Below are 24,410 nucleotides of genomic sequence, written 5' to 3'. Positions count from 1 at the left end.
CTTGCAAGCCCTGGGCTCAGCGCCACGGCCGAAGGGTTGCTCAGGGCTCTGCTTGCTGCGTTTTGCAGCCCCTCGGAGGGCCGCCCGCAAGCTCTGGCCACCAGCACGCGACGGGCGCTGCAGGTTTGGCGAGCGTGGTGCTCAGCAGCCTCCCCGCTCCGCGCCCCAGGGACCTGCTCTCCCAGGTTCTGCCTGTTCGGTGGTCTCCGAAGAGGAACCGTGGCTGCAGCCCGGCTGCCGGCCGGCCGTCGGAGCGGGAAGAGCGAGCGGCGCCGGCGAGCCGCGGGGCCCCGAGCAAGCACGCGCGCCGTGGGAGGGCTAGGACTTTGCTGGCCTTGGCTTGGGACAGGCGGGCACGTTGGGTTTGAGGAGCAAACGCACCATCGCAAGTGCAACCGGCTGCAGGAGACGCGACCTGGGATTCCCGCGCCTGCACGGGGGCCGGCTGAGCCTCCGCCGGGCTCCTGCCAGCCGCGCCGGGGAGCCGCCGCCGTCCTCCTCCGGGTCAGTCTCTCCGCTTTCGGTACGGCGGGGAGGCTGAGGGCAAAGCCCCGCGCCGCCTCGACTCGCAAACGAAGGCGGCTTCGGTCGGGTTTTCGTTAGCGCCTCGGCCGGCCGCGGGGCCGGAGGGTGCCGGGGAGCGTCCCCGCTTCCAGGCGGAGCGCTCGGGGCGGCCGCGGCGGGCCGGCACGCGCCTGCGAGACGGGGTCGCGTGGGGCTGAGCTGAGACCGCCGCGTTCGTGCCGCTTGTGACCGAAGCCGCGCCGTAGGCGCCTCGGCGGCTGCTCGCCGCCTCTGGGCTGGAGCTCCTTGGCCGGGCTGCGCCCCGCTCGGGGACGGTCCCCCTGCTCCCGCGGAGGAAAAACAGCAGCTTGCGCCTCCGCTGTGTCTTATCACATCAGCTGGCGCGGATTAATGAGCGGGGGCGGCGGGAGCCGTCTCTCTCCTCCGCTTGCCCGGCGCTCGGCTGCGATCCCAATTCCTGCAGAGTGCCTTAAATTGCAAAAATTCCCGGTGTGACTGGGGTGGGGGGGCGGGGGGGGTCCGGGTGGAGCGGGAGGGACCGCGGCAGATCCGCTCTCCGCGGGACCTGACGTCTCTTCCGCTCGCTCCCGGCAGGTCGCCGAGTCCCCCGCCGGGGAGGAGGAGGAGGAGGAGGTGGCCCGGGCGCCGGAGGCCGGCCGGCGGCACGTGGCCCGCGCGGGGAAGGAGGTCATCGCCGTCACTCTGCACGGCGCCAGCAACCTGCCGGCACCGCGGGCGGGCACGGCGCCGCGGCCGTACGTCCTCGTGTGAGTACCTGCTCGCGGAGGGGCCGGCCGGGCGGGAGCGAAGCCCGCGGGGCCAGCAGAGGCCTCTGCGGCGGCAAGGGGCGAGGGCAGCGTGGCCGTCACGAGATCCCAGGTCTCTGCCCGCGCTGCGCTTTGAGGTCCAGCCTTCGTGCTGGCATGGCTGAAACCTTGCCATCGCGCCAGATGCCAATCCAGCTTGGAGGAAGGCACCTGCCCTCCGCCCCCTCGCAGCCCGAGGGAGGGCAATCGGAGCGTGTTGGGCCGGGAGAGGACCTCGGTGTGGACAGAGGAGCCGGGACTCCTCGCCGGTGCGATGAGAGGCATCGGACAACCCCGGGGAACCCAGAGGACGGGGCGCTTTGCATTACGGAGGCACTGGGAAGAAAGTATTGGTAATATTGAAAGTATAAAATGATGTCAAAGAATCCGCAGGGTAACGCTGCCTGGGTCTGGAGCTGATCTTGTAATAAATAAAAGAGCGTTTTGATAAATAAAACAGGATGCCGGGGTAAGGAGAAGTTGGCTCCTCGTGCATTATGCATGTGCCAGGGGACTCAATTAGCTGGCCGTGCTTTGGTCTGCGCTAAGAGGGAGGACGCTCTCCACTAGCACTGGTGCCTAGGTGGGATCCCAGAGCCCTGCCAGGGGGCAGAGCAAATTCGGTGCCGCCTGGCAGGGACGGGGCGGGGGGGGGGGGGCACAGAGCTGCCTCGGCTGCCTCTGTGCAGCTGGTTTTGCCGCTTGCAGGGCGATGGGCTTTCATCAGCCATCACCAACTGGTGTCTACAGGCCATCAGGAGCCAGCTGGCATGTGGGTTGGAGAGCTTGATGGTCCCCCCACCCACAGCCCAAGTGTCTGCATTGGCTCTCGTGGGAGAGAGGATGCCGTCCTTTATGGGGCCAGGGTATGTGTGGGGTTGCTGGTGGTCTGAGCCCATCAGGCAAAGGCTTGTCCCTTTGCACCTTGGAGAGGAGGTCTGTCCTCCTCTTGCCGAGGTCCCCGTTTTACTCCAGCCTGGCACTGGTGGCTCCCTGGCAGGGTTGGACGCTCCTCCAGAGATGTGGGAATGACCAGGTGAGCTTCTGCAGTGGGCTGGTGGGACCTGTGCCAGGCTGGAGGAGCCCATGCACCACATGTCCATCCACGCAGGCTGGAGGAGCTGCTCCGCTGCCCATCTCCAGCACGGTCCTGCCAATGGCCCCTGTTGCCCATGGAGAAGGTATCTGAGCTCATGCCCCTCTGATGCCCCTTCAGCACTTTTCCACCTGCCAAAGTGCGAACCAAGGGCCTGCTCTCGCCCCAACAGCCCACGTAACTCCACCACAGGAGTTGTCTCTATTTCCATAAAGCAATTATACCCGGCTAATCTCAGGAGATTTAAACATCAATATCCTAAACGATAGCACGAGGGTGGCGTGTGATCATTGCGTCTCTCTCTGCATCCTGATGCCGCTCCATCAGCGCGTTGCCACGGGAACGGGAGACCGCGGGCAGGAGCATGGCGAGGAGGGGACGGGGCCTGCCAGCCCTGCTGGCGTTAAGGATGCAGGACACATGAGGGGCCTTTTAGTAACCATAGTGAGAGCGTCAAGGCAGAAGGGAATCGGTTATTGTTTTACGGGGCGCTGGCTTTTTAAGGAGAATTGCATGTTGCAGTTCAAAGGTGGATTTCTGAGCAGTGAACGTGATTACTCTGAAGAGGAGGTTGGTGGATGTGCTGGTGGGGACTTGGTGTCAGACTTTCCCAGCGAAGCAGCCCAGGACCACCCCAGCCACTGGTCAGGAGAGCTGAATCAGCCTGAACATAAGATGGATGGGTAGCACGAGCCTTCAGGAGTAGCTGTTGCTGATCTGCAGATGGGCCAAATGCTGGTCCTCTGTGCTACCTGTCCACCGTCCTGTGCTCCTTGCAGAAAGAAGCATCGTGGCCCCTCAACAGGCCTTCATGGTTGCTGGTCTGAGGTCACTGCTGACCTTGGTCTCCACCATATAGCTGGCAGTGGCCTCTGCTTTGGTGGGGCAATTGTGCATGGGCATTTGTGCCTAAGGACATTGGAATTTTTTCAAAATCCATCGTGACAGAGGTGTAAAAGCACCCGTGTCCCTCGGGGAAACCTCCGCAGGGTCTCCTGTGCAGCGGGGAGGTTTCTTTGCTGCAAGCCGATTTAGAAACACAGCTGAGCCATGCTGTGCTACCAAGCACCCCGCTTGCAGAGTGCCTTCAAAGTGCCATCATTTTGGGTGGCTGTGACCAAGCATTAGACTATTTCTCCCTCCCCACCCTCAAAAATAAACTCATCCTCACAGCCTCTTATAGAGCCTGGTCCAGGAGGCCTGGCAGTGGCTCAGCTGCAAGGGGAAAGCTGCCCCCGAGTCTGCTCCTCTTTTGCTGAATACTGTGGAAGTCTCCCCGGATTCCTGCCTGTAAGAGCACCCGTGAGTTTGCTGATCTGCATCAGCTTCCCGCTGTGCTGGGCTCTGCTCCGTCCGTGCAGCGGAGAAGGGCCGAGCGTGCGGCTCTTTTCACTCCCTAGCACGCACGTGCGCGAGATGAATTGCTGCTGGTGTGATGCAGGAGTGACCTTGGCACGCCGGAGCCAGGTGTGTTTGCAATTAACGGCACAATGCAGCCCGCTTCGGAAGGCGCCTCTCCATTAAGGAAGGAGGCGCGCGTGGGGTGAAAGTGCCTCTCGCTTCTTGGTTCCGGCACTTCAGCGCAGAGAGAAAAGAAACTCAAGGTCTCTGCTGAATGCACCATTGTGCTTCAAGCCTGGAGGACGGTGCTTGAGGGACTCTGCAGTCCTACGGCCCCGCGGGTTGGCCGAGGCAGCAGCGTGGTTTGTGGTGTGTTGCAGCCGGGATGCTCTGCCCTGGGGGAGGGAGCCAAGGGATTATGGTGTTCCTGCAAGCTTTGAGTCCCAGGAGAGCTGCAGTGCGGTGGTGGTGGTGGTGGGGAGGTGGTGGGAGATGTTTTTTCACTTTGAATCAGAAATCAGCCTTATGCCTGTGCCATCAGAAGGGCCAGCAGTGTATCTAGTCGCCTGAACTACATGAGGGCCTGCAGGGCTCAGCGCCCGCTAGTAGACCGGTATAAGGGAGGTCAGTGTTGCCCGCGCCGTGCAGACCGCCTCGCCGAGGCAGGCTGGCCAGCCCCAGGTTTCGGTTCTGGAAACCACGGCACGTCGCGTCTGATTTTTCTGCTTGGCGAACGATGCGGCTGAACCGCTGCGTTGCCTCTGCTGGAATGTTATCCCTCAGCGAAACCCTCTCCCCGCTTAGAGATAATACCTTAGAGCGCTGAATAAATATTTACGGGAACTGGGACCTGGGCCCCGCGCACCTCGCCGAGTACTTGCGAGCAGAGGATGCTTTCAAGCCCTTTGTTGCCTACCCCGGGTGCCTTGCTCAGCAGGGTGTTGGAGCGATGCTGTCATGTGCGTACCCAAGCACTGTAGCTTAGATACTGTGTATAATAACTACCTGAGGGCGTCTGTCTTTAGCTTTCATCGCCAACCTGCAACGTAGGGTGGCTGGTTAATCCCGCTGCATGGCAGAGCTAAGTGATTTCCCTGGAAGGAGACAGGGAGAGCTGTGGCGAGGATGTGAACGTTGCTCTGCCCATGTCCTGGCTAACACCACTAGCAGCACTTTTTTTCCAACTGCATTTCTTCATGCTGGTGGTAGAGCCAACACCACTCTTACCCACAGCCAGCAAGACCCTTATACTGTTGTTTGAATGCAACAGGGTTTGTGGACTGCTGCCATTTCCCACCCAGGCTCTCTGCATTGCTCGTGCTTCAGGTAGATGTTTCATCCGAGGAGCATCTCTCTGGTGTGTCCCAACCATGCCCTACCTACGGCGCACCTTCCTATGGTCATGACTCTATATAGCAAGGTACCTTTTGCTTGCAGATGGCTCTTCACAGAAGCGCTGCTCCCTGGAAAAGCTGGAGGTGGAGAAGAGATCTCCTGCCCTGCTAGAGCAATTTTGGTGCAGCAGAAGCTGGCTGGTCCAACCTATGAAGTAGGGAGGGCACATCAAAACATCTCTGCTCTTCTCCTTTCCTGCCTGCTCCCAGCCCATTGATTTGATTTTGAAGCACATCTCCATGTGCTGTGCTGTTTCCCCTCGCCACTTCACAGCTCCTTTTGAACACTCTCTCATCCTTAGGCAAGTCTATAATGAAGGGGGCCCCAAGCAGACTGTTCTTCCCATCCTCCTCCCACCCCCCAGCCAAGGTCTGGCTTCATTCGGACTCTGAGCACGTTGTTCCTGGAGCAATCCCCCACAGAGCTCATTACTGGCGAGCTGATTTTCCCCCAGAATGGTGCAAGCACATTGCTAATTCCTACCTGCCAGACCCAGCCAATGTGGCTTTATCTCCTGTGGACCACTGCAGCAGGTGGGCTTTGCAGAGAGCATCTGGTTCACTAGGGAAGGGTGTACTTGAGGGTACTTGGGAAAAAGTAGAGGAGCACAGCAGGGCATGATGTCCCCCGTGACAAGAGGGCAGCTGCGGCCTGGACGAGCCTGGCCTTGTGCAGCAGGCGGGAGAGAAGTGCTCCTTCATCCATTATTGATGTGCTGGCCAAATGCACTCTGCAGTGGTGGAGAAGGAGAGGAGTGAGAGGAAAGGCCAGGATTAGGCAGGCAATGTGGCCACATGCCTCATCCTGCAGGCAGAAGCAACTATGCTGGATAGGAGGAAAGGAGGAGCTGGGCCACAGCAGCCTTGCCCTTGGCATGGTGGGAGGGAGCCATGAACTCCATTAAACTGATCTCTGCAACAGCGAGGGGGGATGGAGGAGAGCGATCGAATAGCTTGGAAGAAGCGTGGTCATTAAACTTTCATCAGCCGATAGCTTTGAGGAAGGTGTGTGGAAATGGTGATGGGTTGCAAGGGAGAAGTGGAAGGGGATCGACGCAGAGCCACAGCTGGGAGCTGTTTGGGGATGTCTCAAGGACAGGCCCTGGTCTGTCTCATAGGAGTAACCATCCCCCCATCTGGCTTATACCACTAGGAAGAGTTGGCTCAGTCCCAGCACTGCTGTGCACTACCTGGAGCTCCAGCTAGAGCTGGAAAGACTCTCATTGTCTGCTTTCCACCAGAGCAGGAGGCTCTGGCTTCCAGCTTTGAGAGCGTGGCCTGCCCGTGTGCCGTGGCTGCTCTGGTGGTGTGCAGTGCTGCAAGCAGGTGCTCATTCTTACTATTTCTTAGGCTCTTGAAGCAAAACTGGTGCAAGATGCAAAAGAGGAGAAGGGAAGCAGAGTTTGTGATGGATTTTCTTCTATAGATCACGGGGTATTTCCGCACTTCCAAAACTGCTTTTTGTCCAGGTGGCAAATAGGGGGTTAGTTTATATCTTGTGAATTGGCTTCTGTTTCCAAATTAGAGCAGAGCTCCTATCTGGGTTTCTCCAATGGTTGGTGCTATTCTCATTGAAACTTCCTGGGGGTCAGAAAGCATCTGCGCTCTGCTCTTGTGATGCTCCAGTAACCTTTCTAAGAGCTATATTGGCTGTGCTCCAGTAAATGCTTTCTTAGAGGAGCCAGCTCTGGACACTTTATCATCCTTATGTCCAGAGTAACTGGTTTGCAGAGTTGATGCATCTGCTGTGTTTGCCTGATGCCACACCACCTTCTCCCATCACCTTGAGACTGGGGATGGAGAAGGCTTGAGGGCACCATGTGTCACCAGGCAGTGGGACTAAATCGTGGTCTCAACAGCTTCCAAGATGCATAAAGTGTCTTGCAAAGAGGCAGAGACCCCAGAAGGATTGTCCAGCCTCCGAACTCATGCCTGCCAATGTCCAAAGGAGCATGCTTTGAGAGTGCAGGGCTTGGAAGTACTGGTCTGAAGCAGACTGAAGAGATCAGAAGGAGCGTATCAGCTGTGGCCAGAGCTGACCTGCCCAAGCTGGGCATATTTCTTGCGTGGGTCCATTCAAGCTTCTTGAATGACACTATTTACATCTGTGAGTCAAATGGCCTGGACTGACCTCCCTCTTCAGAAAGGTGCCCAGTAGAAGACTCTCGGACTTTTCTGTGTTTTTTTAGAGGGGTGTTAGCCTAGCTTCCTGCCTCAGTTTCCCCACTAGCTGATGCTGCCTAGAAGACAGGACTAAGGCCTTCACATGCTAGTTGTGTTGCCGCTGTCTGAACCTCTGGAGATGGGTCGGTGCAGCACCAGCTGCTCTTTTTCATCTCTCATGAGTAACTGATGGTCCTGCACATGTGTGATTTAAATGAGTCAGAGGAATGGCCTAAGCCAGTCCTGACGGTGAGGACCCCGCGCGGTGTCTGCAAAAGTGCGCCCTGTGGCACGTCAGACATAAGCAGCACAAATGAATAATTACACGGGGCTGCGACCACTAACTCTATAGTAATTATTGCTCAGGCTTGTTATGTGCCCGAGTTTAACGATGGCGGTCGTTAACATTCAATCTTCTCTCTGCTTTCCCAGCAGCCTCCTTCTTGTCTCTTCATCAATACCGCCAGCTAATTAGCCTCCGGAGTATGAGCTAGCCTTTAGGATGAAAGGGGCCGCGTAGGAAGCAAACCCCGTCAGCCAGGGGCTCAGGGGCTTGGCAGGATTAGGTGGAGGAGGAAGGATGAGCGGGATGCCAGCACGGAGAGGGGGTGAGAAGAGGCATGAGGCAGGACCTGGGCACGGGGCTGGCATGGGACCAGCTCCCCATCCCTGCAGGGAAGATGTGGAACCTGGGGTGCATCCCCAAAGCCCGGTCTCAGGGTTTGGAGCCTGGGGCTGTCGGTGCTTGCTGCCATTTGTCCCAAAGTCACAGAAGGAAAGGAAAATCTGTGCTCTCGCAGTGTCTCTGAACTGTTCAGGAAAGCATATGCTTCTCAGAGGAAATATTCAATTAATAGAAAATCAATTTACATCCACTGCTGCTGCCCCAAAAGCTTCCTGAGAAATTCCAGAGGGCCATGGCTGGCATATTCTCTGCTTATTTCCGTGCCTGTTTTTCCAATTACAAAATCACCAGAAATCTGGAGGTGATCTAGAAATGAGAATGATTAGCCTTTTCTGGTATAGCTGCCTGTAGCAAAAGCAGAATTTTTCTCATTCAGTGTCTTTTGCTGTGGCTCAACCTTATAGGAGAGCAGCTGTGTGCCCATGTCTGACCCAACACCAGGCCAGGTCTGTGCTGGGGAGCCATCCTGTTGCGCACAAGCCCGGAGCGAGCAGTTGTGGGATGGCAGCCAGAAGCTGCTGTTTCTATGCTTGCTTGAATTTCTCCTTCTGGCTTCTCACTTGAGTGTTTTCCAGCTATTCTGTATGGAGGGAGCAGGTATCCAGCTGAGCACGCACTGACTCGGTACACTGATGAGCTCTCAAAATCCGAGCAGAGCCTGGGCTGTTGCTGCCTGCTGTGCCCACGGTTGAATGGAGGCTTTGCGAGGTGCTCGCCTCTCGCAAAGGCAGCTTAGGTGCCTGGGCTGGCTGTTCACATCTCTCGCGGTTTGCAAGTGTGCAAAATAGCTCACGGTGATGACGGGGGAACGTAGGTCCTAGGCCAGCATCCATCTGCTTTGACAGAGGGGCTGCAGTCCCAGCAGGGACTTCCCATAGACTTGGATGTCAGTCCATGTCCTCACGAGGGGAAGGCAGAGGTTAAGACAGCAGGGAGCGTGCACAGCACCAGGGAGGGAACAGCCGCCCGGGCAGCGCTCAGGCCTGGCAGACGCCTGCAGGTCCGTGTGAAACGACATTTCTCTTCTGTTCATCAAATAACCTCTTTGGCCTTCTTTTTTCTCCTAGTAAGACCATCAGAGATGAGGAGCAGCAGCGGAAGGGGCAGGTGACCCATGCATCCTCGGAGCCCACCTACTCACCTACATGGGAGGAGGAGGTGACAGTGGAAATCGATGCTGAAGATGCCAGCTGGGAAGGTGAGACCTGTGGAGACCGTCGAGGGAGGAAGACAGAGGGGTGGGAGGAGTGGGGCTCATCTCCTCAGAGGTTCGTTTTGGTGTGACATGAGTATTGGGGACTCCATGCTCCAGATGACCCTGGGCAGCACCCAAGTATTGGGCAACTTCAGCAGGGACAAGTGTGCTCCAAGCCCCATGCAGCTTGCTGCATGTCAGAGAAGGAGCAGGAGAAATGTCCACCTTAGATGTAGAGCTGCAGGATTAGGGAGATGGTGGTGCTGAGCTCTGCATGTCCTCGGAAGCATCCTGCAGGAGATGGCATGAAAGGGGATGCTGGATCTGGAGGGACTAGTGACATATGATGAGCTTTGGTCTTGAAGGCCTGGTAGCCAGTGGCTTTGCCCCACAGCAGCTCTGCCACCCCAGACCTTTCTCTGCTGCGGTCCTGACCTAGGCACCTCTTCTCCTCCGCATATTCTTCCGCTCAGAGCTGAGCTGCTGTTTTCCCTGCCGCAGCGATGGTTGGAGCCCGTGTCTCGCTGCCGCTCCTCCCCGCGCGGGGCTGCTAAGTCTGTGACCGTAATAACATTCGCGGCATTAGAGGCTGGGATTCGATTATAAGCAGACGCTTGCAAAATGAACTGTGGGAGCCAATCTTAACGTCGGGCCTAATCCCATTAGGCCCTGGCCCAAATGAAATCGAGGAGCTTTTGATGTACTTGGCTGTACCTGCCTCTCGCTGCACCGGGAGAGAGGGCGAGGGCGGCAAAGGGACCCCACGGGACCGGCAGCCTCTGAGCGTCGGCACCTCCCGAGCGCCGTGACGTGCGGATCTGGCTCTTTGCGCGCGGGTTTAACCCTCTTTTCGCCCCTCTGCGGTGCGGCGTCACGGCCTCCCTGCGCAAGGAGAGCAAGCTGGGGCAGCGCTCCGGTCGCGACCCGTTCAAGGAGGCTTCGCAGCCCGAAGAGACCCGCTCGCAGGCTCCCCGCCGGCCGCGGCCTCCGCTCTCCCCTAGGCTCTTCCCACGGCGTTCGCTCCGCAGCAGGATCCGGGCCTCGACGCTGCCCCACGGCGCCGTTTCGGCCGCCGCGCCGGTGGCGATCCCCCCACGTTGGGGCCGGAGCGGGAGGCGCAGGGAGAGGGACGAGGAGACGGCGGGGACAGAAGGGTCCTCCCGGTTTTTGCCTCCCATCGCAGAGGTGCTTTAGCCGGTGGAGAGCGGGAAAGCGAGGGGGAGAGCGGGACGCGCCTGACGCGGCGCTCGCCCGCGGGCGCACGCCGAGTTCGGGGCCACGCTGCCGGATCTCCCGCGGGCTCGAGCGCGCGCCGGGGCGTCTCGCTGCGTCGGCCAAGCAGGAGTTAAGTCTCCCGTCTCTCCCGTCTATCATTAAGCTGGGGGAAGGGGAGACGAGGACTTGACGGCACAAAGCGAGGAGGGCGGCAGCGCCTTCCATCAGCTCCCCTTCCCACAAAAGGCCGGGGCTGGTGCTCGTCAAGCGCGGGGCTGAGCCGGGCCCGAAACCGGAGTCGCTAAATAGCCCGTTTGCATTAAAGCAAGGGAAGAAACAGAGACGCGAAGAGGCCGGGCACGTGTGCCGTGCCGGCGCGGGGGGCCCGCGCGGCCGCGGGTCACGTCCTCCGCGTCGAGCGGCGCCCGGCACAGACGGGCTGGGCGTTTTGCGGGAAGCCTGGAAGGAGGCGGGGAGGCGGATTAGACGGGTCCGTGGCAAACCCTAGCTGCTTAGATAGACACGCGTGCTACGCGCGTGCCGGTTGCTCAGGGGCTTCGCCCTCAGCCCCGCGGAGGCAGCGGGGAGCTGAACTCGAGCGCTCCTCGAGACGCGCGTGCGTGCCTGCGCACACGTGTGCATATAAACCTGTCACGGGCCGAGCAGCGGGCGCTCGAGCCGCTGACGGCCGCTCTCCCCCTCCAGCGCTGGCCCTCACCGTGGCAGACGGAGGCACCAAAGAGGCGCTGGCGACCTACAGGCTCCCGGTGCGGCATCTCCGGCCCTTCCACCGCTACCACTGCCGCCTGGCGCTGGTAGGTACCGCGCAGGCCCCGGGCGGCGCCGGCTCCCCCTCGGCCTGGGCGTCCCGGCGTCGCCCCCCGGGCTTCGAGGCGCGACTTCTCCGGCGACTTCGGGAGCGCGGGCGGGAGCCGAGAGCTGCCGGGCTCGCTGCGCGCTCGCTGAAACGCAGCTCCCTCGCGCCGGCTGGCGGAAAGGGGTTTCCTCCTCCCTCCCCGCACTGCACAGAGATTGGGGAGGGGGGCGATTAAATATTTAAATGCACGAGGATTTATTATATTGATCTTTCTGGGAAGGCGCCGGGGGACAGTGAGCTTTAATTATCGGTTGCTGCTTTATTGCCGGTTACGGCAGCGCCGGGCCGCGGCAGAGCAACGCCGCCTGGTTATGGGCCGGGCGGCCGGTGCTTCGCGGCCCGACCTCCCTCCTCCTCCTCCTCCTCCTCGTCCTCCTGCAGCCGAGGAAGAGGGACCCGGCGGGGACGAGCCTGTACGTCACGTTGGTCCGCAAAGGCAGTGCCATCCCCCGCTGCGCAGGCGTGGGCTACGCGGGCTTGGAGGTGAGGGCGGCGGCGGCCTCGCGCGGCAGCCCCCCGGCTCGGCGCCCCGCGGCCTCCCGCTCGCCTCCCGCCCCCCTCGCCCAGGTCTTCCTGGAGGGCATGACGGCGCCGCTGGCCACCCCGCCGGGAGCCCTCGTGGCCGCCGCCCGCGTCGTCGCCGAGGGCCGCGCGTGCCGGTGAGGGCGGCGGCGGCGCCCAGCGCGGCCCTCCGGGCCGGCGGCGGCCGCGTTCGGCCTCGCGGCCCCTCCGGCGGAGCCGGCCGCGCCGCCCGCCCTCGCCTTTCCCCCCTCAGAGGCGGCATGGCGAAGCGGCCCGCCGTCGGCCTGACCGCCGTCGCCTTCCCCGCGCCCTCCGCGGCGGACTTCAGCCCCGGCCGGGGCTGCGCGCAGGTGAGGGCCGCCGGCGGGCCGAGGCGGCAGCCATGGCGGCGCAGATCCGCAAAACAGCCGTTGCCACGGAAACGCGAGCTTTTCGGAAGGGGTATACATCATGCGGGGGGGGTGGGGGGGCGCCGGTTTTTTGTTTTCCTCAGATCATCAAAAATTTTGCGGGGGGAGGGGGTGGGGGGGGAGCGAAGGGCGCCCCGGGACGGCCGCGGCCCCACGCTCGCCGGCCGCCCGCCGACGGGTCGAGCCGCCCCCGGGGCGGCGGGGCGGGCGGCGAGGGGCCCCCGCTCGCCCCCCGCACCTCTCCTGGGCGTTATAAATAAAATATTACTTGGGGGGGGGGGGCGGCCGAATACCAGAGCGCCCGCTAGGCTACGAATTGTCATAAAAACCACTAGCGCGTTTCCTTCATTAAAATAATCGTCGTTTTGCTGTCCCCCTCCGTGCCCGCCTCCGCCGTCCGCGGTGCTCTGGCGCAGGCTGCGGGGGGACACGGGCGGCTGGACACGCGGCTCGGCGCCCGCGACGGCTCGGGCCGGCCGCCGGCCCGACTTGGGGCACCCGCTCAGGGCCGGAGGCCCCGGGGCTCGGAGCAGCCGCTCGGTGGCAGGAGACCTCCCGGAGGACCTCTGCGGGCTTGGCCACCTCAGCCTCTGCGCTCGCGCCGGCGGCTCCGAATCAGCCTTCGTCCCGGAGACGTGCCCGTCTGCCAGGCCGCTAAGCAAAGCGCCGCTGTAGCCACGGATGAAGGCCGCTCCCTCCTCCTCCTCCTCCGCCTTCCCCCTCCGTTGCCTCTGTTGTCTTTCTCCAGGTGGCCCTTGGCACAGGCTGGCGTTGTGACAGGACGTCGGGCCGGATCAGCACGGCGGCTCTGATGGCCCGGCGCCGCGCGGCAGCGGGGCTCCAGCTGGCCGCGAGGAGGCCGCTGCGGCCCCCCTGCGCCGCCAGCCCCAGCCGGCGCGGGTGACGGTACCGCGGGGCAGAACCACCGGAGACGCCCCGCTGCTCCCCGGCGGGCTCCTCACCCCTCCCCCCCCACCCCTGGCTCATCAGCGAGATGAGTTTTGGAGTCTCAGCTCCCATCACCTCCATGGCAGCCTCAACCCAGCCCTGGCAGGGAAAGGAGCTGCTTGTGCTCAAGGTCTCCGGCCGTCAGGGCTCAGATTAATATGCTCAGGGATTCCAGTAACGATATGGTGCCGTGCCAGCCCGGCTGCGAAGGGGTTAAGAAGGCTGGCTGGCTCCTGGAGGCAGATGGCTCCTGGCCCCGCTGCCACCGCAGGGGTGGCTTTGCAAGGAGAAGAGGGGCTGGCGCCTGCGCCGAGCACCACGGGGGCAGCCAAACGCGGTCTGCGAGCTAAATTTGCCTGTGAGCTTGGACTTTTAGGTACTTGGCCGAGTTTAGAAACAGCGCTTGCTCACGGTGCCTCGTTATACAGGTCGACGGCAGGAAAAGGAACTGGAGGTGGCATTTGGTGCTTTTTAGAGCTCTGTATCCCCAGCGTCGTGGTTTCTGAGGCTGTGTGGGTTGGCGTGCAGGTTCAGTGCCGAAGCTGCGAGGGTTGGAAAAGGAGAGGAGCAGGGGGAGGACGAAAGAGGCTGCAGGTGCTGAAGGCACCTTTGCTCAGGCTTCTGTGAGCAGCCCCTGGTTGGGTCGCGTTGGAGCCGGCCGGGTGCCGTGCTCGCCCATCCCCAGGTAGTGGCACCTGAGCTTGCACGAGGGCTTCCAGGTGCAGGTGGAGGCTGGTGGGATCCCTTAGGAGAGCTGCTAAAATCCCGGCTGAAGCTGTGGTGAAACCCAGGATCAGAGGGCTGAGCCAGCATTAGCAGCTCTGTCTGACCCAGCACGGGCTGCAGAACCGTTTGCCCATCTTTGTGTTTGATGCTACCCAAGTCATGGAGGTGTTTTCAGGATCTGAAGTACCCTGGCTCCATGCCACCCTGCTATTAGAGACCGGACGGCTTGTTAACCCGCCAGCGAGGGTCTCCAAGGCACGTAAGGCATGTCAGCATCCCAAACCTGAGCAGAGAGACCCCCGTGGTTGCTACTTCTGCCTGTCCAGACCTGGGGAGAAACGTGAATGTGCTGATGCAGAAAAGCTGATCTGCATATTGTCCCTGCCGGGCAGCGCTGGCTGAGCAGTGGGTAATGGAATAACAGCATTAAAAAGGGCTGCTGTCAATAATTTCCTGACGCCAGGAACCCTGCGTTAATGCTGACCTTCGGCGAGCTGGCACGGTCCCCAGCGTGGGCCCGAAAGGCAAGGGAGCAGCTGCTCCCGGTGACGGACCGCTGCCATTTCAAGTGACAGTGGCTGGCTCCGGGGATAACCTCGTTGTCCGCTTAAGCAGCCTTTCAGGAATCATGCTGTCACAAAACCACTCTGCAAGCCTGACCTCTGGCACTCTCAAAAGGCCAAGATATTTAAAAAGCACTTTGGTGCGTTCCTGCCAGGCTTGCCCAAAGCTTGGAGCGGGCAGCACTGCTGCTACAGGTCGTTATGGGCTCCTTGGATGCGCGGTCTTTGCCCCGGCCGGGAGGATGGGAAATGGAGCAGGCACAGCCGGAGCTTGCCGCCGCGCCGGTCTGAAAGCAGGAGCCGAGCGCCTGGTCTGGAGCCAGCGTTCGTCACGGAGAGCCCAGCAGCGCGTCTCCGGCGAGCGGGCCTTCGGGAGACGTCTAGCGCCCCGCCAACGAGCGCCGCGGCGGTGCCAGGCACCCGGCCGCGTGCCGAGCCACCTCGGGGAACGGGGACGGCTTCCCGCGCTCGTGGCCTGCTCCCTTTGGCATGCCAACCAGCTCATCCGCGGGCTCCAGGCTGGAGCAAAGCCCCTCTCCCCGCTCGGGTCCCCCAGCGTGAACACAGCTGGTGCCCACGAGCTCCTCGCCAGCGGGGAGGAGATGTGGCACCACCGTGCAGGTTGTGCTCTCCTCTACTCCCTCGCTCTTCCCTTCCTCCTACCTGTCTCAGCATTTCTCTACATGGAGAAAACGTACCTGGAGGTTGCTTTTTCCCCTTTTTCCCAAGATGACGTCCCCGGCTGGGCCCCCGGAGAAGCCGACCTGGAATACCACCTTCCTCTTCCAGGGCAGAGACGGGGCCACCATCTTCTCCGAAGACGCCGCCCTGGTGATCGAGTATTACCCGTTCAAAGCGAGTGAGTGCGTCCCTTGGAGCTCCGGCCAGGGATGTCCTCCGTCCTCCCCGGGGCCGGCGGGGGGTGGCCGAGCGGCGGCGGCGTGGTGATTCCCCCCGCGGAGCCTGGGGCCCTGGGGCTGCCGGGCTGCGAGGTGCCGGGGCGGACGCGGCGGTGGGCGAGAGGCGTCCCGGCTGGAAAATCAGCAACGCTCGCGTCCCTTGCAGTGTCGGATGCCGAGAGCGCGCTCGGTCCTCTGGGCTACTCGGTGCTGCCGCTGCTGCCCGGCCTTTACCGGCGCCTGGCGGCTGAGGGCAGCCGGAGCGGGGTGCGCGTGGATGGCCTCGCCGTGCAGGTAGGCGGCCGGGCCGGGGGGCCGGCGCAGGCTGCGGGGTGCTGCCTGCACCCTCTTCCGCCTCGGTTTGCATCCGCAGGGCACTGACCTGAAGACCGTGGCCGGGGCGGCTCCAACCGTTCGGCTCTGCCTGCGGCTCATCGGATCCGAGGTGAGGCGCTGGGCGGCGGGTGGGGAGAAGAGGGTTTTCTTGAGAGCTACGGCGCTGCCGTCGAAGCTGCCCGGCGGGAAGAGAGCAAAGCCAGGCGCTGCGGGAAACAGCACCCATCCTGCCCCTGTGCGCCGCAAATCCTGGCTCGTCCACAAGCTCCCGGGGTCCGATGCATTTAATTACTGCAGGCATGAGCCCAAACCCTGCTCTCTATCCCCATTTGCAAAAATATATATATATATATATATAAAAAAATCTATATACACGTATACATAATATGCATAAAGTTAATTTGGGACCGGTCTGGACGCAGCGCTGGTGATTTCATTGCTGCCTTCCCCAGGGAGCCGTGCCGTGGGCCGGGGCCGGCTGGAGGGGCACTTTGGAGTGATTGCCCAGGGGGGTCAGCGTGTGATGAATTATTCACGGGGGTGTCACTAAGTGCAGAATTAATCCTTTCGCTTCCAGCTGGCTGCTGCACTAAATTATCACTCGCAGTCATGCGGGAAAATGCTGCGGAATTCATTTAGCTGATTATTGTTTTGATCTGGGAGCGGTAATATTTTTTTTTTCTTTTTTTCCCCCCTCTTCTCATCAGTTTTTGTCTGGAAATAAAGCAGTTTAGGGGGAAGGCGCCATAGGCCAGGGGCTGCCCAGGAGCCGCTTTTGGCCGAGGAGGGGTTCGTGGCTAGGCAGGGGTCAGTCCTGGTCGGAGCCCCTCGTCTGCCCCCAACAGCCCCAGCATTTACAGGCAGCCAGAAAGCTGAATGTGCAGTTACCCTGCTCAGGGCTTAATCCTAAACAGCGGATCCCAATCCTGTCTGGATGGATGCAGCTTCCCAAAGAAGAGGAGCCCATATTGTGCCAAATACATGAGCCTGCCCAGGACATTTTGGGACAGCAAGAAGGGGCCAAAAAAGCGTTGGGAGGCAAATACAGACCAGTATTGAGCTGGCGAGGCTGCACGAGGCTGCACGAGGGTTGGGGCAGCCTTTTTCCACAAGGTTGTCCGGGGAGCTGGAAGCATCACCGGCCGTTTCCCCCCTTCCTCTCCATCCCAGCAGCAGCTCTCCACCGTTTTACAGCTCTCCCCAGCCTGACGGCCAAAGAGAGCAGATTCGACAAGTGAATTTTTGCTCTTCTTGTTTCTTCAGTCTCTCTTCCCCCCCACCCCCAATAGGAAACTGAAAATTTATAACTGAGATTGGCTGAGCTTTTTTTAAACAGACGACAGCTAAATAAACCCTGGGCCATCTGCATTCCACAAACCACTCAGCGCCGGGCGTAAATCACTGCCGCTCGGCGGCTCAGCGGCAGCAACGCCGCCCTGCACCGCCTGCGGGAACCCTCCCGGTTCCTGACGGGGCCCCGGCTGCTCTTGGAACCGCTCTGAGCCGGGCTTTGGGTGCTCAGCTCGATGCCCCTGCGTCTGGCTCAGCGGGAAGGCTTCCAGGGAATAAGCGCTTCCTAGGAAACTGGAGCCTCCCCCAGTATTCCCTCAGGATCTCAAAAATCGCCGCCGCTGCCCTGCTACGTTTGCAATAGCCGCAGGGGACGAGGTTTGGATGGCAGCCGCTTTAAAAGCCAAGAGACGCCCGGGCCGAGCGAACGGGCGCCCTGTTATCCCGCGGGAAGTTCCGAAATGGCACCGTTGAGTTTCCTCGCCAGCTCGCATAAAGAAGCCAAGATCTCTGGATTTGTCACAAAACCTAATGCTCCGGCTTGCTTTATTTTCCGCCTTCTCGGAACGCTCTCTTCGGAGCGTGCACAGGACAAAAGGCTTTGATCGTTTCACGCTAAAAACACACAAAGCAATCAAAGCCTGCAGCAAAACGCGTTTCAGCGAATTAATGTCTGTTGGTGACGAGCTGTTGCAGCAGAAAATCTTCAGCCAAGCTGACCCAGCCGCGGGATTGGCGTGCAAACGGCACGGGCTTTCCCGGACCGTGCCGCTCCGGCGGCACCGTGATGCAAGCAGCCGGTGCTTCCCCCGGTGCCGTGAAAGCAGATAGCTTCAATCCTAGCAGATTTATTCAGCACATCTATTTACTAATTGGCTTTAATTTGCGCTTTATTTTGGCCCGACCTCATCTTGCTTGGCACCAGCGGTGCATTAACTTGGGGCCTCCGGGGGTCACCTCCGGGCTCCGCCAGGTGCTTGCCGAGCGGCCCCGGTCACGTCGCCTAAGAGGGGGTCTGGAGCAGCGCTGCCCGCCGCGGACGGCCCTGCCGGCGCCTCGGCCCGCGGGGCAGAGCCCGGCCCAGCGGCAGCGCCGTGCGCCGCCGCCCTTCATCCCGCCGCGCGCTAGCGGGGAGCCTTTGGCGGAAGGCGCCCCTTAGCTCCCGGCCCCGCAGCGCGCTCCGCGGCACGGATCGAGCCGCGCTGGCCCGTCCCGCGCTGCTGTGGCGCTGCCTCTTACAACCGCGGCGTGAAGGCAAGAACAGAACGTAGCTTTTCTTCTTCCTCCCTTTTTTTTTTTTTTTTTCCCTTTTTTCCCAGGCAAAGTGAAAGCAACAGGCGGGACATAACGTTGCTTAAACAGCCTTAATTTATGTAATTGCTGCCATTTAAAAACACAAGCAGATTGGCGGCTGGCGTAAATTGTCATGGCTCGGTGGTGTAAAAATTGTCACCGTGCCAACCCAGCAATCAAACCTTCCTTTTTTTTTTTTTTTTTTGGACGGGGGGGGGTGGAGGTAGCGGAAAAACATCTTTGCAGTCGGCAAGGGGAAGCGGCTTTGCGTTTGCCTGGGCCTCTTCGTGCCGCCTGGGTCGAGGCCGGGACCGCTCGGCGCTGCGGGCGCTCCTGGCAGCCCCGGTAAATGCCCGGTGCGCCGCGGCTCCCGGGGGAGCACCGCCATGAGTGCTAATTGAATTAGGAGCCCGGGAGCTAACGAGGCCGGGCCGGGCGCCGGCACGGAGTCGGGCGCAGCGAGGGTCTCTCGGCCGTGATTTTTCCCAAGCGGGGACGGCGGCTCCGGGACTCGGCCGTTATTCCATTAGCTCCGATTTGCCCCTCTAACCGGATTAGGCGGCGGTCTACGAAACCCGGGCGGCCGGGAGGAGAGGGGGGCGCGCGGGGCCGAGCGCGGGAACGGGAGCGCGGCGAAATCACGTTACAGCTGCCGGCAGCATCTGCTGAGCCAGCTGAGGCTGGCTGTGTCCTGCGAAGGGTTGGGAGCAGGATCGCCCCTGCGTCCCCCTCCTCGTGTCGTCCCCCTCCTCTCCCGGGAGCTGCCGGCGCCGCGAGGCCCGGGCGCCGCGTGCCCTCCTTCGCCGATACCAAACCGCCCCGGTGCTTCTCCCTTTTGCAGAGGCCGGATACCTTCCTCAGCCCATCCGGCAGCGCCGCTCTCCCCAGCCTGGATCCCGCCTCCCTCGGGAAGCTCCCGCTCGGACCGCCCGGGCCCCCTGCGCAGGACGAGCCACTGCGGGTGCCCGTCGGGGTAAGCTGCGAGCCGGGCGGGCGGCGCGGGAGCCCGGGAAAAGCCGGGGGCGCCGCGGCGGCGGCAGCGCGCGCCGAAACGACGGGGAGTGCCGAGATGCGCCAGATTCGATCTCATTGCTCGGTCCTGAATCCATTTAGCAAATTCTCTCCTATTACCGCCGCATTATGCTTTAGACCCCGGGCACCTCCGGCTCATACCTTTCTGCTCCAGAAGAAAAAGAAAAGGCAGCTGCTCCCCGTCTCCAACCCTTTCTATTGATAAATGGAGCTATTGGGTGAATTGAAAACCAGCCCTCATGGCAGTAATGTCTTCCTGCGCTTTAGCCATCTGGCTTTAAAAATAACAGGTCGTTAAACCTCAATTCGGCTTATTAAATACCCGGGAGCGGGAGCTGGGGGAGGGTTTGCGGTGCTGGCTCGGAGCGCGCTACGCTGCGTGCGGAGCAGGGATCGCAAAAGCGCGCGGGGCTGCCGGGGCCAAGCCAGGCGCAAACCGGGCAGCGGGGCCCGCGGGTGGCCGGGGCCGGATAACCCGGCCCGCGCCGCGGTGCTGTGCGGAAACACGTCGCCGAGAGGCCGGAGGGGAAAGGCGGCACGCGTTGGTGCGTACGGTCGCTGGGGAGCGTAGCCCGAGTGCATCCTTACGCCGGCTGCTTCCCCAGGGGAGCGGGGACAAGGATCAGGCTCTTCCCCAGCAGTTTTGGCTGAGGACCCCGGCTCTCCGCGCAGCACCGGCTTGCCCCGGCGCCCGTTATCGGGAGGGGAGGGTTTGCTCGCAACAGGTTCAGCCGCGCGTTGCCATCCTCGGTCGGCCGAATTGCTCAGGGGCTCCGGAGCAGCCGGAAGAGCCTTCTCCACGCTTGCAAATGGACCTGCCCTGAATACGCTGCCCTAAGTCACTGCTGGGCGGCAGTAACGTCGATAAATCGAGGGGAGGGCGGGAGGCGTCGCAAAGAGGTTTCGAGCGGTCGGCTTTTAGAGGGAGGCTGAACCCGGGGGGAGGGAGATGCCTCCGGTTTGCACAAAGCCCTTCTCGCCCCGAGCAGCGCGAGCACCCTGCTCCCGCTGGCCATTTTCACTGGCTAAAAACGCTTAGTTTTGCTCTTTGCACAGAAAATTGCCGCTACAAGGATTTTCTTCTCTCCCCCCCAACCTGTGACAGCCCAATTTGCTTCCTTTTTGCTTTTCTCTTCCCCCCTGAAGCGCCAATTATTGTCACTCCGCCTGCATTAATACCCGCCGGCTTCAAGGGAGGTGGCGGCGTGCACGCAGGAGGTCGCCGGGGTGGTTTTAACGCGAGCCCCTTCCTCCGTTCGCACGCTCCTGCGTGTCTCAGCTCCCGACAGCCCCGGGAATCGGGAGTGACCCTAAATCAGACAGCGGGGAAGCCGAAAATAAAGCGGCGTGCGCGAGGAGGGGGAGGTTCAGCCTGGGGTTTGCGCTGGGATCAGCCGACCCTCGCGCTGAACGGGTCTGCGACTCTCTTAACCAGGCGATGAATAATTTACGAGCAGCATTTAAAGAGTCGGGGGAGTTTTCTCCCATCTCTGCAGCCATTTGTTGCTTTTTCAAGTGTTTCCTTCCCCACTGCCCTCGCCCATGTTTCTGCGGCTCCCGCAGGCTGGTCCTGTTTTGCCCAGCGTGGGGCTTTACGAGCCCCAGGGCGGCCTGCGGGGCTGCTGGGGGGCGGCGGAAACGGCCTCTCTCCTCGCTGGCGTTTCGTTCCCGGCACCGCCTGTGTCCAAGCAGCTGCATCGTGTAAGGGGAGAGCCCGAACGCGCAGCCGGAGCCCCGAACCCGCCGGGCGGGCTGGAATGGGGAGAGCCCGGCTGGAAGCTGGGGCAGGCGGCATGGGGCGGCCGGCAGCGTCGGGCCCCGCTGCAGCCCGAGGGCGACGCGAGGGGAAGGGGTGGTGCAGGGAGCGAGGGTGCTGAGCCCCAGCACCCCCGGGCTCCCAGCGGCCCGGCCGCCGTGCAGCCGCATCTCCGAGTGCCATCTAGCGTCGCGCAGCCGGGCGAGCACCAGCGCCGCTGCCGCTGCGGGCCGCTGCTTTGGCTAAATATTCCCCAAACAGGGAGCTGTTCCGGCTCTAAAAATCCCCCGGAGAGACTGAGAGCACCGATTCGGGCTTCCCGCAGGGAAAGGGTAAACAACGATTTTTTTTTCTTTTGAGCTGCAGGATTTCTGCAAGCAGAGGAGGCTTGCAGAGGGGCACGGATGCCCCCGGGGCGCGGGGGGGGCAGAAGGACAGTTTGGGGACCACGGGGACTTGGTGGGCTGCAAGGCTCGAGCCGGAGGGCAAAGCTTCCAGGCGAGAGGGTAGCAAAGCTGGTGCAGGGTTTTATTTTTCCAAAATTAATATTGCAAATCAAAGGGGCGGACGGAAACTGTCGTCTGCCCTGCAACGCTCGGTTTGTCCTTCCTGGGGACAGCTGGGCAGGCGGACGCGGTGGCTCCCCGGGCCCGCAGGAGCCGGTCTCAGCGGGAAAGGGCTGCCTTTCCGGGGGTGCCCGCAGCACGAGATTAAGCCAATTAATAAAAGAGGCCCTTAAACCAGCTCATACGAATCCAGCTGATACGCGTGTCTCACTTCTCGAGGAGATTAAGGATTGGGCAATTTACCTCCCCTTGGATTTCATGAGCTCTTGGCGCCGGCAGTGCTTAACTGGCGCGGGCAGGTCCCCGGAGGGGGGTTTCAGCTCTGACTCCAGCCTCGGGTCGCCCCGACCCACCCCAGGAGGAGGAAGAGGAGGGGAGCCGCTGAGGGCGGGTTTTCACGCTCGGGGAGCTTTTCACCACGCCGGGACGGCGGCGGTTGGCAAGCCGCCGCTCCACACCCGCATCCGATGCACGTGGCAGCGGCGCGAGCCCGGAGCTGCCTCCGTCGGAGGCCGCCGGAATTTGCTTTCAAAGTCATCCCACCGTTTTTTTTCCCCCTCTTCTTTTTTTCTTTCTTTTTTCTTTTTTTTTTAATGGAGCAAAATGAAACATCAGCGACATGCAAGCGAAGCGGGAGGGCTCGCGGCCCCCGCGGGCGAGGAGTGACGGCTTTCTGCAGCCTTATCTCGCCCGAGCAGGCAGCGGGGTCGGTGCCCGAGCGCCGCGGAGAGCTTGTCGGCGCGCGGCGTTTACTCGTGTAATCTGCCGGCTTTTATTTCCCCGCTCAATACGCTATCGGCAGCCGGCAGCCGGGCCCGCGACGCGGTAGCGATGGCAATCGGCCGCCCTAAAATCGCCGTCCTGACGGGGCCGGGAGCGGACGACATGGTGTCTCTATTAAAACTGAACTCCGCTGCGATTAACTGCTTTTCAATACAATCCAATTAAGCCCCAAATTGAATAGCAACGCTTCGGCTAATATACACGCCTCCCTCCCCGCTCGCCGTCGCGGGAAGGGAGTTCAGCGGCAGTTTAATCAGATAAAACACTGCTTACTTGCAGCCGTTCGTGGGAGGCGTCAGGGAGGGAGACAGGGCTCTTGCGAGAGGAGCCCCGGCGGCCTCGAGGAGTTGGGGGCAAAAAAAAAAAATCTCCCCATGGTTCCCCGCGGGCAGTTGCAAGTCTTCAGGATTTTGTGAGTTCTGGGGAAAGCGTGTTGCATGTGAAAGCAGAAGCAACCTCTAAGTTGCCCAACCAATCTCTCAGCCTAGATAGGTTTTGAGGGTGGATGTGGGTGTTAAAACCCATTTCGGATTGAGGAGGGTGAATTTGCATCGGCAGCTTCTGGCTTTCAGCTTGTTCACAGGACCTTCCCGGCCCTCTCCCGCCGATGCTGCTGCTCCTCTTCTTCAGGAGGCTCCGTGGTAGCCAAAAAGCGAGCTTTTCCTGCAGGAAACGCTGCATGGGACAACGGGGATGCTGTGTGCGCTGGCCCAGCCCGGAGCGGCGCCTCTCTCGGGCGGCCCCGCGCAGGCTGGCGGCTCAGTCTTTCCCCCGCCTTGGACCAGCGTTCCTCATGGATGGGGAAGGCAGGAAAAGCAAATGAAGGGCTAATTATCTCCCGATGATTTCATGAGCTTTTTTTATGGAAAAAGAGGAGGGGGGAGACAACAAGGGAATTTTTCCCTCTGATCTTCCTAAGCTGCTGCAACAATTTTTCTCAGATATGCAAATTGGAGCTTATCCCATCTTCATAACAACCACAGAGCAGGGCTTAATATTCACCCAGGGATGCGCTACTTAGGGCAGGTCCCGTCCGAGCGGAAGAACAGCTCCGAGTCGGCGGCGGTAAAGCCGAGGAGAGGGGAGCCAGCTGCCGGCACCCAGCGGCTCGCGGCTCGCGGCGGGGCAAAGCCTCGGTCTGCCGGCGCTGCGGGCGGGATTGCGCCTCTGGATGGGGCCATGCCGGTGCGCCCGCGGGGTTGCTAAGAGGAGGTTTATGTTGTAGCGACGGCGGGCTGCCGGGAGCACCCGCCGGATGCCCTGCGGAGCAACCCTCCCTCCCGCCTTGGGAGCTTCCCCGTGCTGCAGCCCCAGCGCCGCCGTAAGCGTGCCGGCCGGCCTGCCAATGCCGGAGCCGGCGCGGTGCTGCCGGGGCGCGCGAAGGGCCCATGACGTGGTACTACAGGCCCTTGTCCTGCACCATGAGTCCTCATGGTTGCTGCCGGGGCGCGGAGCGCATGGAGCAGAGAGGCCGGCATCGGCGGCGGCGCGGCAGCACGGGCAAAGGCGTTTTACCCTGGCAGGCGGGGGGGGGGGGGGCCACGAACGGAGAGCGGGGGCAAAGGTTGGGGGGATGATGGGGCGTGGGACTCGCCTCTCCTTGGGGGTTATTCCCAGCACATGCCTCCTTTTCCCCCTCGGCTCCGATGCCTCCTGGCAGCTGCGCCCGGGCGACGCGTCCCTGCCGCCCGCCGACGCCGTGGCCGCGCTCCTGCCCCCGCAGCAGCCCTCCGCCCGGGAGCCGGCAGCGCCCGCGCGGGAGCAGAGGTACTGGCGGCTGCACCCCGAGCGTGGCCCTCCCCGCTGGCAGCTGCGGTGCCGAGCGGTTTCCTGCACCCTCTGCTTTCTGCTCCGCAGGTGCCCGGACGGCGCCGGGGACCAGCAGGACCAGGTGAGCGCCGGGAAGCTGGCGGGCGGTGCGGGCACCGGGGCCCGGCCGCAGGCGCTATCTGCCCGCACCTTCTTCCCCCTCTGTCCCTGCTGCTCGAT

General features: G+C 61.6%; 1 protein-coding gene across 1 annotated transcript in view; it reads left to right on the top strand.

Annotated features, from left to right (window-relative positions):
* Positions 1–24,410, top strand: part of CCDC33 (coiled-coil domain containing 33) — a 45,583-nt gene that overhangs the window by 16,130 nt on the left and 5,043 nt on the right. The window contains exons 5-20 of the mRNA XM_062584047.1: positions 1,120–1,292; positions 9,078–9,208; positions 11,126–11,235; positions 11,679–11,780; positions 11,865–11,956; positions 12,073–12,169; positions 12,978–13,129; positions 14,367–14,427; positions 15,196–15,325; positions 15,532–15,659; positions 15,739–15,810; positions 19,126–19,257; positions 19,434–19,534; positions 20,900–21,404; positions 24,082–24,188; positions 24,279–24,312. Of these exons, the coding sequence (XP_062440031.1) occupies positions 1,120–1,292; positions 9,078–9,208; positions 11,126–11,235; positions 11,679–11,780; positions 11,865–11,956; positions 12,073–12,169; positions 12,978–13,129; positions 14,367–14,427; positions 15,196–15,325; positions 15,532–15,659; positions 15,739–15,810; positions 19,126–19,257; positions 19,434–19,534; positions 20,900–21,404; positions 24,082–24,188; positions 24,279–24,312 (2,127 nt within the window). The remainder of the gene's footprint in view (positions 1–1,119; positions 1,293–9,077; positions 9,209–11,125; positions 11,236–11,678; positions 11,781–11,864; positions 11,957–12,072; positions 12,170–12,977; positions 13,130–14,366; positions 14,428–15,195; positions 15,326–15,531; positions 15,660–15,738; positions 15,811–19,125; positions 19,258–19,433; positions 19,535–20,899; positions 21,405–24,081; positions 24,189–24,278; positions 24,313–24,410) is intronic.

Source organism: Rhea pennata, chromosome 10, assembly GCF_028389875.1.
Source record: "Rhea pennata isolate bPtePen1 chromosome 10, bPtePen1.pri, whole genome shotgun sequence".
Classification (NCBI taxonomy): domain Eukaryota; kingdom Metazoa; phylum Chordata; class Aves; order Rheiformes; family Rheidae; genus Rhea; species Rhea pennata.
This window is presented reverse-complemented; position numbering and strand designations above follow the sequence as displayed.